We start from the raw sequence: 17,235 nt of genomic DNA, 5'->3' as shown, positions 1-17,235 counted from the left end.
CCCACCTAGCCCCTCCTTCAATATGATGAGGAGATATCTCTCTCTCTCCCACCCTTTCGGGCACCGAGGTCCAGATTCCCATCAGCGTCTTGGGGAAAACCTTTCTCCTCACAATCCGAACAAACCTCCCTTTATTTACCTCTTTCCCTTTCGTTAATAACCACCCCCACTCCCCGCCGTTGTCGTTGATGAAGGGGGAAGGTAACTTCCTGTCCCTCTGTCTCTGTCCCTCATCATTTTATCCATCTCGATCATGTTCACCTCTCCATCTCCTCTGTGCTGTAAGGAAGACAGCCCAGTCTGACCAATCTCTCTTCATCACTCACACTCTGCAGGCCAGGTAACATCCTGGTAAATCTCCCCTGTCCCAGACCAGGTAACATCCTGGTAAATCTCCCCTGTCCCAGACCAGGTAACATCCTGGAAAATCTCCCCTGCCCCAGACCAGGTAACATCCTGGTAAATCCCCCCTGTCCCAGACCAGGTAACATCCTGGTAAATCTCCCCTGTCCCAGACCAGGTAACATCCTGGTAAATCTCCCCTGTCCCAGACCAGGTAACATCCTGGTAAATCTCCCCTGTCCCAGACCAGGTAACATCCTGGTAAATCTCCCCTGTCCCAGACCAGGTAACATCCTGGTAAATCTCCCCTGTCCCAGACCAGGTAACATCCTGGTAAATCTCCCCTGTCCCAGACCAGGTAACATCCTGGTAAATCCCCCCTGTCCCAGACCAGGTAACATCCTGGTAAATCTCCCCTGCTCCAGACCAGGTAACATTCTGGTAAATCTCCCCTGTCCCAGACCAGGTAACATCCTGGTAAATCTCCCCTGTCCCAGACCAGGTAGCATCCTGGTAAATCCCCCCTGTCACAGACCAGGTAACATACTGGTAAATCCCCCCTGTCCCAGACCAGGTAACATCCTGGTAAATCTCCCCAGTCCCAGTCCAGGTAACATCCTGGTAAATCTCCCCTGCCCCAGACCAGGTAACATCCTGGTAAATCTCCCCTGTCCCAGACCAGGTAACATCCTGGTAAATCTCCCCTGTCCCAGACCAGGTAACATCCTGGTAAATCTCCCCTGTCCCAGACCAGGTAACATCCTGGTAAATCTCCCCTGTCCCAGACCAGGTAACATCCTGGTAAATCTCCCCTGCTCCAGACCAGGTAACATCCTGGTAAATCTCCCCTGCCCCAGACCAGGTAACATCCTGGTAAATCTCCCCTGTCCCAGACCAGGTAACATCCTGGTAAATCCCCCCTGTCCCAGACCAGGTAACATCCTGGTAAATCTCCCCTGTCCCAGACCAGGTAACATCCTGGTAAATCCCCCCTGTCCCAGACCAGGTAACATCCTGGTAAATCTCCCCTGCCCCAGACCAGGTAACATCCTGGTAAATCTCCCCTGTCCCAGACCAGGTAACATCCTGGTAAATCCCCCCTGTCCCAGACCAGGTAACATCCTGGTAAATCTCCCCTGTCCCAGACCAGGTAACATCCTGGTAAATCTCCCCTGTCCCAGACCAGGTAGCATCCTGGTAAATCTCCCCTGTCCCAGACCAGGTAACATCCTGGTAAATCTCCCCTGCCCCAGACCAGGTAACATCCTGGTAAATCTCCCCTGTCCCAGACCAGGTAACATCCTGGTAAATCTCCCCTGACCCAGACCAGGTAACATCCTGGCAAATCTCCCCTGTCCCAGACCAGGTAACATTCTGGTAAATCTCCCCTGCCCCAGACCAGGTAACATCCTGGTAAATCCCCCCGTCCCAGACCAGGTAACATCCTGGTAAATCCCCCCGTCCCAGACCAGGTAACATCCTGGTAAATCTCCCCTGCCCCAGACCAGGTAACATCCTGGTAAATCCCCCCGTCCCAGACCAGGTAACATCCTGGTAAATCTCCCCTGCCCCAGACCAGGTAACATCCTGGTAAATCTCCCCTGTCCCAGACCAGGTAACATCCTGGTAAATCCCCCCGTCCCAGACCAGGTAACATCCTGGTAAATCTCCCCTGTCCCAGACCAGGTAACATCCTGGTAAATCTCCCCTGTCCCAGACCAGGCAACATCCTGGTAAATCCCCCCGTCCCAGACCAGGTAACATCCTGGTAAATCTCCCCTGTCCCAGACCAGGCAACATCCTGGTAAATCCCCCCGTCCCAGACCAGGTAACATCCTGGTAAATCTCCCCTGTCCCAGACCAGGTAACATCCTGGTAAATCTCCCCTGTCCCAGACCAGGTAACATCCTGGTAAATCTCCCCTGTCACAGACCAGGTAACATCCTGGTAAATCTCCCCTGTCACAGACCAGGTAACATCCTGGTAAATCTCCCCTGTCCCAGACCAGGTAACATCCTGGTAAATCTCCCCTGTCCCAGACCAGGTAACATCCTGGTAAATCTCCCCTGTCACAGACCAGGTAACATCCTGGTAAATCTCCCCTGTCCCAGACCAGGTAACATCCTGGTAAATCCCCCCTGTCCCAGACCAGGTAACATCCTGGTAAATCTCCCCTGTCCCAGACCAGGTAACATCCTGGTAAATCCCCCCTGTCCCAGACCAGGTAACATCCTGGTAAATCCCCCCTGTCCCAGACCAGGTAACATCCTGGTAAATCTCCCCTGTCCCAGACCAGGTAACATCCTGGTAAATCCCCCCTGCCCCAGACCAGGTAACATCCAAGGCTATACTAAATATTTAGCACCCACCAATTTGCTGCCCCCCCGTTGTCCTTCTGGGTGGGAGTGGGGGCCGTGGGTTTGGGGGAAGGTGCTGCCTGAGGGTCTTTGGTGAGTTTCTGAAGTGCCCCTTGTAGATGGCCCACCCTGCTGCTACTGAGCGTCGGTGGGGAGGGAGGGAGGGAGGGGGTGTTTGTGGGGGGGGGGGTGGGCTGCTTTGTCCCTGGATGGGGTCGAGCTTCTCGAGTGTGGTTGGAGCTGCCCCCATCCAGGGGCAAGGGGGGAGTATTCCCTCACCCTCCTGACCCGTGCCTTGTAGATGGTGGGACAGGCTTCGGGGGGAGAGTCAGGAGGGGAGTTACTCGCTGCAGGATTCCCAGCCCCTGACCCTGCTCTTGTAGCCGCTGGGTTTATGTGGAGAGGCCAGGTGGGTTTCTGGTCAATGGTGAATGCCTGGCGACAGTCTGTTCCTCACATGAAGTAAATCAGCTCAGTTGTTCACCCAGACAGAGTCTCAGTGCTGATGGGAGAGGGGTTCACCTGTGGGTCTGAAACTGTTTGCAGCAATGATCCCATTTCTGACCTGTTCCATTCTCATTCCCAGAAAGTCCAGCCTGGAATCTCCACTGGATCCCAGCTTCATGGAAGATTCAGATGCGAAACTCCCGAACGGACTCTCGATGAACGAGTACAGGGTCTCGAAATTCGCCCACAAGGAAGGTATGAGATACAGAAGGACACACTGTCAGGGGGATGTAGAGGGAGCTCTACACTGTATCTAACCCCGTGCTGTCCCTGTCCCTGGGAGCGCTGGGTGCTGACACTGGGTATAAAGTGGGAGGGGGACACACACTGTCAGGGGGATGTAGAGGGAGCTCTACACTGTATCTAACCCCCCCGCTGTCCCTGTCCCTGGGAGCGCTGGGTGCTGACACTGGGTATAAAGTGGGAGGGGGGACACACTGTCAGGGGGATGTAGAGAGAGCTCTACACTGTATCTAACCCCGTGCTGTCCCTGTCCCTGGGAGTGCTGGGTGCTGACACTGGGTATAAAGTGGGAGGGGGGGACACACTGTCAGGGGGATGTAGAGGGAGCTCTACACTGTATCTAACCCCCCCGCTGTCCCTGTCCCTGGGAGCGCTGGGTGCTGACACTGGGTATAAAGTGGGAGGGGGGGACACACTGTCAGGGGGATGTAGAGGGAGCTCTACACTGTATCTAACCCCCCCGTGCTGTCCCTGTCCCTGGGAGCGCTGGGTGCTGACACTGGGTATAAAGTGGGAGGGGGGACACACTGTCAGGGGGATGTAGAGGGAGCTCTACACTGCATGTAACCCCCCCGTGCTGTCCCTGTCCCTGGGAGCGCTGGGTGCTGACACTGGGTATGAGGAAGCTGTGGTGAGTATTTTGGTTTCCTGGTATTCCATAGATTTGGAAGAGAAACCAGAAAGGAAATGGCCGTCCTCATATTGGATTCAGTACCGCACCCTGACGTTACGGAACTTCAAGCAACAGCAGGAGGTGATCCTGTCCTGGCTGAACCTGGTCCAGACTCTCAGTATGGCCATTGTCCCCGGAGTGATCTGGTGGCAAATTCCAAAGGTTGAGGAACAGATCCAAGCCACATCAGGACTGGTAGGTGTCCCCCGCGCTGTCGGAGGGTCAGTGCTGAGGGAGGGCCGCACGGTCGGAGGGTCAGTGCTGAGGGAGGGCCGCACGGTCGGAGGGTCAGTGCTGAGGGAGGGCCGCACTGTCGGAGGGTCAGTGCTGAGGGAGGGCCGCACTGTCAGAGGGTCAGTGCTGAGGGAGGGCCGCACTGTCGGAGTGTCAGTGCTGAGGGAGGGCCGCACTGTCGGAGGGTCAGTGCTGAGGGAGGGCCGCACTGCCGGAGGGTCAGTGCTGAGGGAGCACCGCACTGTCGGAGGGTCAGTGCTGAGGGAGGGCCGCACTGTCGGAGGGTCAGTGCTGAGGGAGGGCCGCACAGTCGGAGGGTCAGTGCTGAGGGAGGGCCGCACTGTCAGAGGGTCAGTGCTGAGGGAGTGCCGCACTGTCGGAGGGTCAGTGCTGAGGGAGGGCCGCACTGTCGGAGGGTCAGTGCTGAGGGAGGGCCGCACAGTCGGAGGGTCAGTGCTGAGGGAGGGCCGCACAGTCGGAGGGCCAGTGCTGAGGGAGGGCCGCACAGTCGGAGGGCCAGTGCTGAGGGAGGGCCGCACAGTCGGAGGGTCAGTGCTGAGGGAGGGCCGCACAGTCGGAGGGTCAGTGCTGAGGGAGGACCGCACTGTCGGAGGGTCAGTGCTGAGGGAGGGCCGCACGGTCGGAGGGTCAGTGCTGAGGGAGGGCCGCACGGTCGGAGGGTCAGTGCTGAGGGAGTGCCGCACGGTCGGAGGGTCAGTGCTGAGGGAGTGCCGCACGGTCGGAGGGTCACTGCTGAGGGAGGGGCGCACTATCAGAGGGTCAGTGCTGAGGGAGGGCCGCGCTGTGGGAGGGTCAGTGCTGAGGGAGGGCCGCACTGTCGGAGTGTCAGTGCTGAGGGAGGGCCGCACTGCCGGAGGGTCAGTGCTGAGGGTGGGCCGCACTGTCAGATGGTCAGTGCTGAGGGAGGGCCGCACTGTCGGAGTGTCAGTGCTGAGGGAGGGCCGCACTGTCGGAGGGTCAGTGCTGAGGGAGGGCCGCACTGCCGGAGGGTCAGTGCTGAGGGTGGGCCGCACTGCCGGAGGGTCAGTGCTGAGGGTGGGCCGCACTGCCGGAGGGTCAGTGCTGAGGGTGGGCCGCACTGCCGGAGGGTCAGTGCTGAGGGTGGGCCGCACTGCCGGAGGGTCAGTGCTGAGGGAGGGCCGCACTGTCGGAGGGTCAGTGCTGAGGGAGGGCCGCACTGCCGGAGGGTCAGTGCTGAGGGTGGGCCGCACTGTCAGATGGTCAGTGCTGAGGGAGGGCCGCACTGTCGGAGTGTCAGTGCTGAGGGAGGGCCGCACTGTCGGAGGGTCAGTGCTGAGGGAGGGCCGCACTGCCGGAGGGTCAGTGCTGAGGGTGGGCCGCACTGCCGGAGGGTCAGTGCTGAGGGAGGGCCGCACTGTCGGAGGGTCAGTGCTGAGGGAGCGCCGCACTGTCGGAGGGTCAGTGCTGAGGGAGGGCCGCACAGTCGGAGGGTCAGTGCTGAGGGAGGGCCGCACAGTCGGAGGGTCTGTTATGAGGGAGCGCCGCACTGTCGGAGGGTCTGTTATGAGGGAGGGCCGCACTGTCGGAGGGTCAGTGCTGAGGGAAGGCCGCAGTGTCGGAGGGTCAGTGCTGAGGGAAGGCCGCAGTGTCGGAGGGTCCGTGCTGAGGGAGCGCCGCACTGTCGGAGGGTCAGTGCTGAGGGAAGGCCGCAGTGTCGGAGGGTCCGTGCTGAGGGAGGGCCGCACTGTCGGAGTGTCAGTGCTGAGGGAGGGCCGCACTGTCGGAGGGTCAGTGCTGAGGGAGGGCCGCGCTGTCAGAGGGTCAGTGCTGAGGGAGGGCCGCACTGTCGGAGGGTCAGTGCTGAGGGAGGGCCGCACTGTCGGAGGGTCAGTGCTGAGGGGGTGCCGCACTGTCGGAGGGTCAGTGCTGAGGGGGTGCCGCACTGTCGGAGGGTCAGTGCTGTGGGAGGGCCGCACTGTCGGAGGGTCAGTGCTGAGGGAGGGCCGCACTGTCGGAGGGTCAGTACTGAGGGAGTGCCGCACTGTCGGAGGGTCAGTGCTGAGGGAGTGCCGCACTGTCGGAGGGTCAGTGCTGAGGGAGAGCCGCACTGTCAGAGGGTCAGTGCTGAGGGAGTGCCGCACTGTCGGTGGGTCAGTAGAAATCTGAATGCATGTTGTCTCGGTGTCTTACCCCGCCCCCCTCTCCGTTTCTCGCTGTTCCAGATGTACTTTATCCTCCTTTACTGGGCTTTCACTCCAATCTTCCACACCCTAACCACATGTGAGTATGAACAGGCAGCAGAGCGAGCTGAACAATATTTGTGACAGGAGGGGTACCCTTCCTCACCCTGGTGACACACTCGGAGAACCGTTTGTTCGTGAGGGGGGACATCAGTGGACGGGGCAGTCGCCAGGGGAATTCAGTCCCTAGAGACGACTTGTTTGTGCGGCCCTGCAGAGGTGGAGCGAGCGAGATGGCTGATCGCTGAGAGGGGAACTCTGGGAGTGTCGCTCTCTGGCGGTGCCCGGAGCAGACCACAAGAGGATGCTGGGAGTTATCCCTTTCACCAGCCCCTCCCCCCTCTCTGGTGTGGGGGAGTTGTTCCCGAATGTGTTGGGAAGGTGGGGGTGGGGGTGCCGGTGTGGGGGTTCGGAAGGACAGGGAGCTAAACGCTGGGAATCGAGCCTCTCTGGGTGTCACCCGGTGGAGGGGTCTGGTCACCGCGGTGACGGGGAGGTTGGGATGGTCCCGGCCGGGATTGGGAGGGTGGGAGGCCGAGACGTGGAGGAAATGGGAGGTTGGAGGAGCAGGCCTCGTTTCAGGAGGTGGAGGGAGATCTCATGGAGGCATGTGTAATTGTGTGGGGCCTCGTAGGATAGCAAGATATGAAGATACAGGTACGGAATGAGGCTGTTCAGCCCATCGAGATTGCATCACCATTTGGTCACGACTGAAGTTTTACTCAACCCCATTCTCCTGCCTTCTCCCTGTAACCCTTGACCCCTTTCCCAATCAAGAACCTCTCCATCTCTGTCTCGAAGACACTCAATGAGAGTGGCACAGGGGCTCAGTGGTTAGCGCTGCTGCCTCACAGCTCCAGGGACCCAAGTTCGATCCCAGGCTCGGGGGCGATTGTGTGGAGTTTGCACATTTTCCCCGGGTCTGCGTGGTTTTCCTCCCACAGTCCAAAGATGTGCAGGTTAGGGCGGATTGGCCGTGCTAAATTGCCCCATAGTGTTCAGGGATGTGTAGGTTAGGGTGGATTGGCCGTGCTAAATTGCCCCATAGTGTTCAGGAAAGTGCAGGTTAGGGTGGATTGGCCGTGCTAAATTGTCCCATAGTGCTCAGGGATGTGTAGGTTAGGGTGGATTGGCCGTGCTAAATTGCCCCATAGTGTTCAGGGATGTGCAGGTTAGGGTGGATTGGCCGTGCTAAATTGTCCCACAGTGTTCAGGGATGTGTAGGTTAGGGTGGATTGGCCGTGCTAAATTGTCCCATAGTGTTCAGGGATGTGCAGGTTAGGGTGGATTGGCCGTGCTAAATTGTCCCACAGTGTTCAGGGATGTGTAGGTTAGGGTGGATTGGCCGTGCTAAATTGCCCCATAGTGTTCAGGGATGTGCAGGTTAGGGTGGATTGGCCGTGCTAAATTGCTCCATAGTGTTCAGGGTTGTGTAGGTTAGGGTGGATTGGCCGTGCTAAATTGCCCCATAGTGTTCAGGGTGGTATAGGTTAGGGTGGATTGGCCGTGCTAAATTGCCCCATAGTGCTCAGGGATGTGCAGGTTAGGGTGGATTGGCCGTGCTAAATTGCCCCATAGTGTTCAGGGTGGTATAGGTTAGGGTGGATTGGCCGTGCTAAATTGCCCCATAGTGTTCAGGAATGTGCAGGTTAGGGTGGATTGGCTGTGCTAAATTGTCCCACAGTGTTCAGGAATGTGCAGGTTAGGGTGGATTGGCCGTGCTAAATTGCCCCATAGTGTTCAGGAATGTGCAGGTTAGGGTGGATTGGCTGTGCTAAATTGTCCCATAGTGTTCAGGGATGTGTAGGTTAGGGTGGTTTGGCCGTGCTAAATTGTCCCACAGTGTTCAGGGATGTGTAGGTTAGGGTGGATTGGCCGTGCTAAATTGCCCCATAGTTTTCAGGAATGTGCAGGTTAGGGTGGATTGGCCGTGCTAAATTGCCCCATAGTGTTGAGGAATGTGCAGGTTAGGGTGGATTGGCCGTGCTAAATTGTCCCACAGTGTTCAGGGATGTGTAGGTTAGGGTGGATTTGCTGTGCTAAATTGCCCCATAGTGTTCAGGGATGTGCAGGTTAGGGTGGAAAGGCCGAGCTAAATTGTCCCATAGTGTTCAGGGATGTGGAGGTTAGGGTGGATTGGCCGTGCTAAATTGTCCCATAGTGTTCAGGGATGTGCAGGTTAGGGTGGATTGGCCGTGCTAAATTGTCCCATAGTGTTCAGGGATGTGTAGGTTAGGGTGGATTGGCCGTGCTAAATTGTCCCATAGTGTTCAGGGATGTGCAGGTTAGGGTGGATTTGCTGTGCTAAATTGCCCCATAGTGTTCAGGGATGTGCAGGTTAGGGTGGATTGGCCGTGCTAAATTGTCCCATAGTGTTCAGGGATGTGTAGGTTAGGGTGGATTGGCCGTGCTAAATTGTCCCATAGTGTTCAGGGATGTGTAGGTTAGGGTGGATTGGCCGTGCTAAATTGTCCCATAGTGTTCAGGGATGTGCAGGTTAGGGTGGATTGGCCGTGCTAAATTGCTCCATAGTGTTCAGGGATGTGCAGGTTAGTGTGGATTGGCCGTGCTAAATTGTCCCATAGTGTTCAGGGATGTGCAGGTTAGGGTGGATTGGCCGTGCTAAATTGCCCCATAGTGTTCAGGGTTGTGTAGGTTAGGGTGTATTGGCCGTGCTAAATTGCCCCATAGTGTTCAGGGATGTGTAGGTTAGGGTGGATTGGCCGTGCTAAATTGTCCCAGAGTGTTCAGGGATGTGTAGGTTAGGGTAGAAAGGCCGTGATAAATTGTCCCATAGTGTTCAGGGATGTGTAGGTTAGGGTGGATTGGCCGTGCTAAATTGTCCCATAGTGTTCAGGGATGTGTAGGTTAGGGTGGATTGGCCGTGCTAAATTGTCCCATAGTGTTCAGGGATGTGCAGGTTAGGGTGGATTTGCTGTGCTAAATTGTCCCATAGTGTTCAGGGATGTGTAGGTTAGGGTGGATTGGCCGTGCTAAATTGCCCCATAGTGTTCAGGGATGTGTAGGTTAGGGTGGATTGGCCGTGCTAAATTGCCCCATAGTGTTCAGGGTTGTGTAGGTTAGGGTGGATTGGCGTGCTAAATTGCCCCATAGTGTTCAGGGTTGTGTAGGTTAGGGTGGATTGGCCGTGCTAAATTGCCCCATAGTGCTCAGGGATGTGCAGGTTAGGGTGGATTGGCCGTGCTAAATTGCCCCATAGTGTTCAGGGTGGTATAGGTTAGGGTGGATTGGCCGTGCTAAATTGTCCCATAGTGTTCAGGGATGTGTAGGTTAGGGTGGATTGGCCGTGCTAAATTGTCCCATAGTGTTCAGGGATGTGCAGGTTAGGGTGGATTGGCCGTGCTAAATTGCCCCATAGTGTTCTGGGTGGTGGAGGTTAGGGTGGATTGGCCGTGCTAAATTGCCCCATAGTGTTCAGGGTTGTGTAGGTTAGGGTGGATTGGCCGTGCTAAATTGCCCCATAGTGTTCAGGGTGGTGTAGGTTAGGGTGGAAAGGCCGAGCTAAATTGTCCCATAGTGTTCAGGGATGTGGAGGTTAGGGTGGATTGGCGTGCTAAATTGCCCCATAGTGCTCAGGGATGTGCAGGTTAGGGTGGATTGGCCGTGCTAAATTGTCCCATAGTGTTCAGGGATGTGTAGGTTAGGGTGGATTGGCCGTGCTAAATTGTCCCATAGTGTTCAGGGATGTGCAGGTTAGGGTGGATTTGCTGTGCTAAATTGTCCCATAGTGTTCAGGGATGTGCAGGTTAGTGTGGATTGGCCGTGCTAAATTGCCCCATAGTGTTCAGGGATGTGCAGGTTAGGGTGGATTGGCCGTGCTAAATTGCTCCATAGTGTTCAGGGATGTGCAGGTTAGTGTGGATTGGCCGTGCTAAATTGTCCCATAGTGTTCAGGGATGTGCAGGTTAGGGTGGATTGGCCGTGCTAAATTGCCCCATAGTGTTCAGGGTTGTGTAGGTTAGGGTGTATTGGCCGTGCTAAATTGCCCCATAGAGTTCAGGGGTTTGTAGGTTAGTGTGGATTGGCCGTGCTAAATTGTCCCACAGTGTTCAGGGATGTGTAGGTTAGGGTAGAAAGGCCGTGATAAATTGTCCCATAGTGTTCAGGGATGTGTAGGTTAGGGTGGATTGGCCGTGCTAAATTGTCCCATAGTGTTCAGGGATGTGTAGGTTAGGGTGGATTGGCCGTGCTAAATTGTCCCATAGTGTTCAGGGATGTGCAGGTTAGGGTGGATTTGCTGTGCTAAATTGTCCCATAGTGTTCAGGGATGTGCAGGTTAGTGTGGATTGGCCGTGCTAAATTGCCCCATAGTGTTCAGGGATGTGCAGGTTAGGGGGGATTGGCCGTGCTAAATTGTCCCATAGTGTTCAGGGATGTGTAGGTTAGGGTGGATTGGCCGTGCTAAATTGTCCCACAGTGTTCAGGGATGTGTAGGTTAGGGTGGATTGGCCGTGCTAAATTGTCCCATAGTGTTCAGGGATGTGTAGGTTAGGGTGGATTGGCCGTGCTAAATTGTCCCATAGTGTTCAGGGATGTGTAGGTTAGGGTGGATTGGCCGTGCTAAATTGTCCCATAGTGTTCAGGGATGTGTAGGTTAGGGTGGATTTGCCGTGCTAAATTGTCCCACAGTGTTCAGGGATGTGCAGGTGAGGGTGGACTGGCCGTGCTAAATTGTCCCATAGTGTTCAGGGATGTGCAGGTTAGGGTGGATTGGCTGTGCTAAATTGTCCCATAGTGTTCAGGGGTGTGTAGGTTAGTGTGGATTGGCCGTGCTAAATTGTCCCACAGTGTTCAGGGATGTGCAGGTTAGGGTGGATTGGCCGTGCTAAATTGCCCCATAGAGTTCAGGGGTTTGTAGGTTAGTGTGGATTGGCCGTGCTAAATTGTCCCACAGTGTTCAGGGATGTGTAGGTTAGGGTGGAAAGGCCGTGATAAATTGTCCCACAGTGTTCAGGGATGTGTAGGTTAGGGTGGATTGGCCGTGCTAAATTGCCCCATAGTGTTCAGGGTTGTGTAGGTTAGGGTGGATTGGCCGTGCTAAATTGCCCCATAGTGTTCAGGGTGGTGTAGGTTAGGGTGGAAAGGCCGAGCTAAATTGTCCCATAGTGTTCAGGGATGTGGAGGTTAGGGTGGATTGGCGTGCTAAATTGCCCCATAGTGTTCAGGGTTGTGTAGGTTAGTGTGGATTGGCCGTGCTAAATTGTCCCATAGTGTTCAGGGATGTGCAGGTTAGGGTGGATTGGTTGTGCTAAATTGTCCCATAGTGTTTAGGGATGTGTAGGTTAGGGTGGATTGGCCGTGCTAAATTGTCCCATAGTGTTCAGGGATGTGTAGGTTAGGGGGGATTGGCCGTGCTAAATTGTCCCACAGTGTTCAGGGATGTGTAGGTTAGGGTGGATTGGCCGTGCTAAATTGTCCCATAGTGTTCAGGGATGTGCAGGTTAGGGTGGATTGGCTGTGCTAAATTGCCCCATAGAGTTCAGGGGTTTGTAGGTTAGTGTGGATTGGCCGTGCTAAATTGTCCCACAGTGTTCAGGGATGTGTAGTTTAGGGTGGAAAGGCCGTGATAAATTGTCCCACAGTGTTCAGGGATGTGTAGGTTAGGGTGGATTGGCCGTGCTAAATTGTCCCATAGTGTTCAGGGATGTGTAGGTTAGTGTGGATTGGCCGTGCTAAATTGTCCCATAGTGTTCAGGGATGTGCAGGTTAGGGTGGGTTGACCGTGCTAAATTGCCCCATAGAGTTCAGGGGTTTGTAGGTTAGGGTGGAAAGGCAGTGATAAATTGTCCCATAGTGTTCAGGGATGTGTAGGTTAGGGTGTTTTGGCCGTGCTAAATTGCCCCATAGTGTTCAGGGTGGTGTAGGTTAGGGTGGATTGGCCATGCTAAATTGTCCCATATTTTTCAGGGATGTGCAGGTTAGGGTGGATTCGCCGTTTTAATTTGTCCCATTGTGTTCAGGGATGTGTAGGTTCGGGTGGATTGGCCGTGCTAAATTGTCACACAGTGTTCAGGGATGTATAGGTTAGGGTGGATTGGCCGTGCTAAATTGTCCCACAGTGTTCAGGGATGTATAGGTTAGGGTGGATTGGCCGTGCTAAATTGTCCCACAGTGTTCAGGGATGTGCAGGTTAGGGTGGATTGGCCGTGCTAAATTGCCCCATAGTGTTCAGGGTTGTGTAGGTTAGGGTGGATTGGCCGTGCTAAATTGCCCCATAGTGTCCAGGGGTGTGTAGGTAAGGGTGGAAAGGCCGTGCTAAATTGACCCATAGTGTTCAGGGATGTGTAGGTTAGGGTGGATTGGCCGTGCTAAATTGTCCCATAGTGTTCAGGGATGTGCAGGTTAGGGTGGATTGGCCGTGCTAAATTGTCCCATAGTGTTCAGGGATGTGTAGTTTAGGGTGGGTTGGCCGTGCTAAATTGTCCCATAGTGTTCAGGGATGTGTAGGTAAGTGTGGATTCGCCGTTTTAAATTGTCCCATCGTGGTCAGGGATGTGTAGGTTAGGGTGTATTGGCCGTGGTAAATTGTCCCATCGTGTTTAGGGATGTGCAGGTTAGGGTGGACTGGCCGTGCTAAATTGTTCCATAGTGTTCAGGGATGTGTAGGTTAGTGTGGATTGGCCGTGCTAAATTGTCCCACAGTGTTCAGGGATGTGCAGGTTAGGGGGGATTGGCCGTGCTAAATTGCCCCATCGTGTTTAGGGATGTGCAGGTTAGGGTGGACTGGCCGTGCTAAATTGTCCCATTGTGTTCAGGGATGTGTAGGTTGGTGTGGATTGGCCGTGGTAAATTGTCCCACAGTGTTCAGGGATGTGCAGGTTAGGGGGGGATTGGCCGTGCTAAATTGCCCCATAGTGTTCAGGGTTGTGTAGGTTAGGGTGGATTGGCCGTGCTAAATTGTCGCATAGTGTTCAGGGATGTGCAGATTAGGGTGGATTGTCCGTGCTAAATTGCCCCATAGTGTTCAGGGATGTGCAGGTAAGTGTGGATTCGCCGTTTTAATTTGTCCCATAGTGTTCAGGGATGTGTAGGTTCGGGTGGATTGGCCGTGGAAAATTGTCCCATCGTGTTTAGGGATGTGCAGGTTATGGTGGACTGGCCGTGCTAAATTGTCCCATAGTGTTCAGGGATGTGCAGGTTAGGGTGGATTGGCCGTGCTAAATTGTCCCATAGTGTTCAGGGATGTGTAGGTTAGGGTGGATTTGCTGTGCGAAATTGTCCCATAGTGTTCAGGGATGTGCAGGTAAGAGTGGATTCGCCGTTTTAAATTGTCCCATAGTGTTCAGGGATGTGTAGGTTAGGGTGTTTTGGCCGTGCTAAATTGCTCCACAGTGTTCAGGTTGGTGAAGGTTAGGGTGGATTGGCCGTGCTAAATTGTCCCATATTGTTCAGGGTGGTGTAGGTTAGGGTGGATTGGCCGTGCTAAATTGTCCCATAGTGTTCAGGGATGTGTAGGTTAGGGTGGATTGGCCGTGCTAAATTGTCCCATAGTGTTCAGGGATGTGTAGGTTAGGGTGGATTGGCCGTGCTAAATTGCCCCATAGTGTTCTGGGTGGTGGAGGTTAGGGTGGATTGGCCGTGCTAAATTGCCCCATAGTGTTCAGGGTTGTGTAGGTTAGGGTGGATTGGCCGTGCTAAATTGTCCCATAGTGTTCAGGGATGTGTAGGTTCGGGTGGATTGGCCGTGCTAAATTGCCCCATAGTGTTCAGGGTGGTATAGGTTAGGGTGGATTGGCCGTGCTAAATTGTCCCATAGTGTTCAGGGATGTGTCGGTTCGGGTGGATTGGCCGTGCTAAATTGCCCCATAGTGTTCTGGGTGGTGGAGGTTAGGGTGGATTGGCCGTGCTAAATTGCCCCATAGTGTTCAGGGTTGTGTAGGTTAGGGTGGATTGGCCGTGCTAAATTGTCCCATAGTGTTCAGGGATGTGTAGGTTAGGGTGGATTGGCCGTGCTAAATTGCCCCATAGTGTTCAGGGTTGTGTAGGTAAGGGTGGATTGGCCGTGCTAAATTGCCCCATAGTGTTCAGGGTGGTATAGGTTAGGGTGGATTGGCCGTGCTAAATTGTCCCATAGTGTTCAGGGATGTGTAGGTTAGGGTGGATTGGCCGTGCTAAATTGCCCCATAGTGTTCTGGGTGGTGGAGGTTAGGGTGGATTGGCCGTGCTAAATTGCCCCATAGTGTTCAGGGTGGTGTAGGTTAGGGTGGAAAGGCCGAGCTAAGTTGTCCCATAGTGTTCAGGGATGTGGAGGTTAGGGTGGATTGGCGTGCTAAATTGCCCCATAGTGCTCAGGGATGTGCAGGTTAGGGTGGATTGGCCGTGCTAAATTGTCCCATAGTGTTCAGGGATGTGTAGGTTAGGGTGGATTGGCCGTGCTAAATTGTCCCATAGTGTTCAGGGATGTGCAGGTTAGGGTGGATTGGCCGTGCTAAATTGTCCCATAGTGTTCAGGGATGTGTAGGTTAGGGTGGATTGGCCGTGCTAAATTGTCCCATAGTGTTCAGGGATGTGCAGGTTAGGGTAGAAAGGCCGTGATAAATTGTCCCATAGTGTTCAGGAATGTGTAGGTGAGGGTGGATTGGCCGTGCTAAATTGTCCCATAGTGTTCAGGGATGTGTAGGTTAGGGTGGATTGGCCGTGCTAAATTGTCCCACAGTGTTCAGGGATGTGTAGGTTAGGGTAGAAAGGCCGTGATAAATTGTCCCATAGTGTTCAGGGATGTGTAGGTTAGGGTGGATTGGCCGTGCTAAATTGTCCCATAGTGTTCAGGGATGTGTAGGTTAGTGTGGATTGGCCGTGCTAAATTGTCCCATAGTGTTCAGGGATGTGTAGGTTAGGGTGGGTTGACCGTGCTAAATTGTCCCATAGTGTTCAGGGATGTGTAGGTTAGGGTGGATTGGCCGTGCTAAATTGTCCCATAGTGTTCAGGGATGTGCAGGTTAGGGTGGATTGGCTGTGCTAAATTGCTCCATACTGTTCAGGGATGTGCAGGTTAGTGTGGATTGGCCGTGCTAAATTGTCCCATAGTGTTCAGGGATGTGCAGGTTAGGGTGGATTGGCCGTGCTAAATTGCCCCATAGTGTTCAGGGATGTGTAGGTTAGGGTGGATTTGCTGTGCTAAATTGTCCCATAGTGTTCAGGGATGTGTCGGTTCGGGTGGATTGGCCGTGGAAAATTGTCCCATCGTGTTTAGGGATGTGCAGGTTAGGGTGGACTGGCCGTGCTAAATTGCCCCATAGTGTTCAGGGTTGTGTAGGTAAGGGTGGAAAGGCCGTGCTAAATTGACCCATAGTGTTCAGGGATGTGTAGGTTAGGGTGGATTGGCCGTGCGAAATTGTCCCATAGTGTTCAGGGATGTGCAGGTGAGGGTGGACTGGCCGTGCTAAATTGTTCCATAGTGTTCAGGGATGTGTAGGTTAGGGTGGAAAGGCCGTGATAAATTGTCCCACAGTGTTCAGGGATGTGTAGGTGAGGGTGGATTGGCCGTGCTAAATTGTCCCATAGTGTTCAGGGATGTGTAGGTTAGTGTGGATTGGCCGTGCTAAATTGTCCCATAGTGTTCAGGGATGTGTAGGTTAGGGTGGGTTGACCGTGCTAAATTGCCCCATAGTGTTCAGGGGTTTGTAGGTTAGGGTGGAAAGGCAGTGATAAATTGTCCCATAGTGTTCAGGGATGTGTAGGTTAGGGTGGATTGTCTGTGCTAAATTGTCCCATAGTGTTCAGGGATGTGTAGGTTAGGGTGTTTTGGCCGTGCTAAATTGCCCCATAGTGTTCAGGGTGGTGTAGGTTAGGGTGGATTGGCCATGCTAAATTGTCCCATATTTTTCAGGGATGTGCAGGTTAGGGTGGATTGGCCGTGCTAAATTGTCCCATAGTGTTCAGGGCTGTGTAGGTTAGGGTGAATTTGCTGTGCTAAATTGTCCCATAGTGTTCAGGGATGTGCAGGTAAGTGTGGATTCGCCGTTTTAAATTGTCCCATCGTGTTTAGGGATGTGCAGGTTAGGGTGGACTGGCCGTGCTAAATTGTCCCATAGTGTTCAGGGATGTGCAGGTTAGGGTGGATTGGCCGTGCTAAATTGCCCCATAGTGTTCAGGGTTGTGTAGGTTAGTGTGGATTGGCCGTGCTAAATTGTCCCATAGTGTTCAGGGATGTGCAGGTTAGGGTGGATTGGTTGTGCTAAATTGTCCCATAGTGTTTAGGCATGTGTAGGTTAGGGGGGATTGGCCGTGCTAAATTGCCCCATGGTGTTCAGGGGTGTGTAGGTTAGGGTGGATTGGCTGTGCTAAATTGTCCCATAGTGTTCAGGGATGTGCATGTTAGGGTGGATTGGCCATGCTAAATTGTCCCATAGTGTTCAGGGATGTGTAGGTTAGGATGAATTTGCTGTGCTAAATTGTCCCATAGTGTTCAGGGATGTGCAGGTAAGTGTGGATTCGCCGTTTTAAATTGTCCCATAGTGTTCAGGGATGTGTAGGTTAGGGTGGATTGGCCGTGCTAAATTGTCCCATAGTGTTCAGGGATGTGCAGGTTTGGGTGGATTGTCCGTGCTAAATTGTCCCATAGTGTTCAGGGATGTGCAGGTTAGGGTGGATTGGCCGTGCTAAATTGCCCCATAGTGTTCAGGGTTGTGTCGGT

The 17,235-nt window shown here is 54.1% G+C and overlaps 1 protein-coding gene across 1 annotated transcript in view; it reads left to right on the top strand.

The window, feature by feature from the left end:
• The window catches only part of LOC122545625 (uncharacterized), a 172,440-nt gene that overhangs the window by 127,318 nt on the left and 27,887 nt on the right, over positions 1–17,235 (top strand). The window contains exons 6-8 of the mRNA XM_087981620.1: positions 3,246–3,401; positions 4,112–4,317; positions 6,561–6,618. Of these exons, the coding sequence (XP_087837746.1) occupies positions 3,246–3,401; positions 4,112–4,317; positions 6,561–6,618 (420 nt within the window). The remainder of the gene's footprint in view (positions 1–3,245; positions 3,402–4,111; positions 4,318–6,560; positions 6,619–17,235) is intronic.

This window comes from Chiloscyllium plagiosum, unplaced genomic scaffold (assembly GCF_037043375.1).
Source record: "Chiloscyllium plagiosum isolate Xiang-an unplaced genomic scaffold, Cpla_swu_hap1 HiC_scaffold_40, whole genome shotgun sequence".
Classification (NCBI taxonomy): Eukaryota; Metazoa; Chordata; class Chondrichthyes; order Orectolobiformes; family Hemiscylliidae; genus Chiloscyllium; species Chiloscyllium plagiosum.
This window is presented reverse-complemented; position numbering and strand designations above follow the sequence as displayed.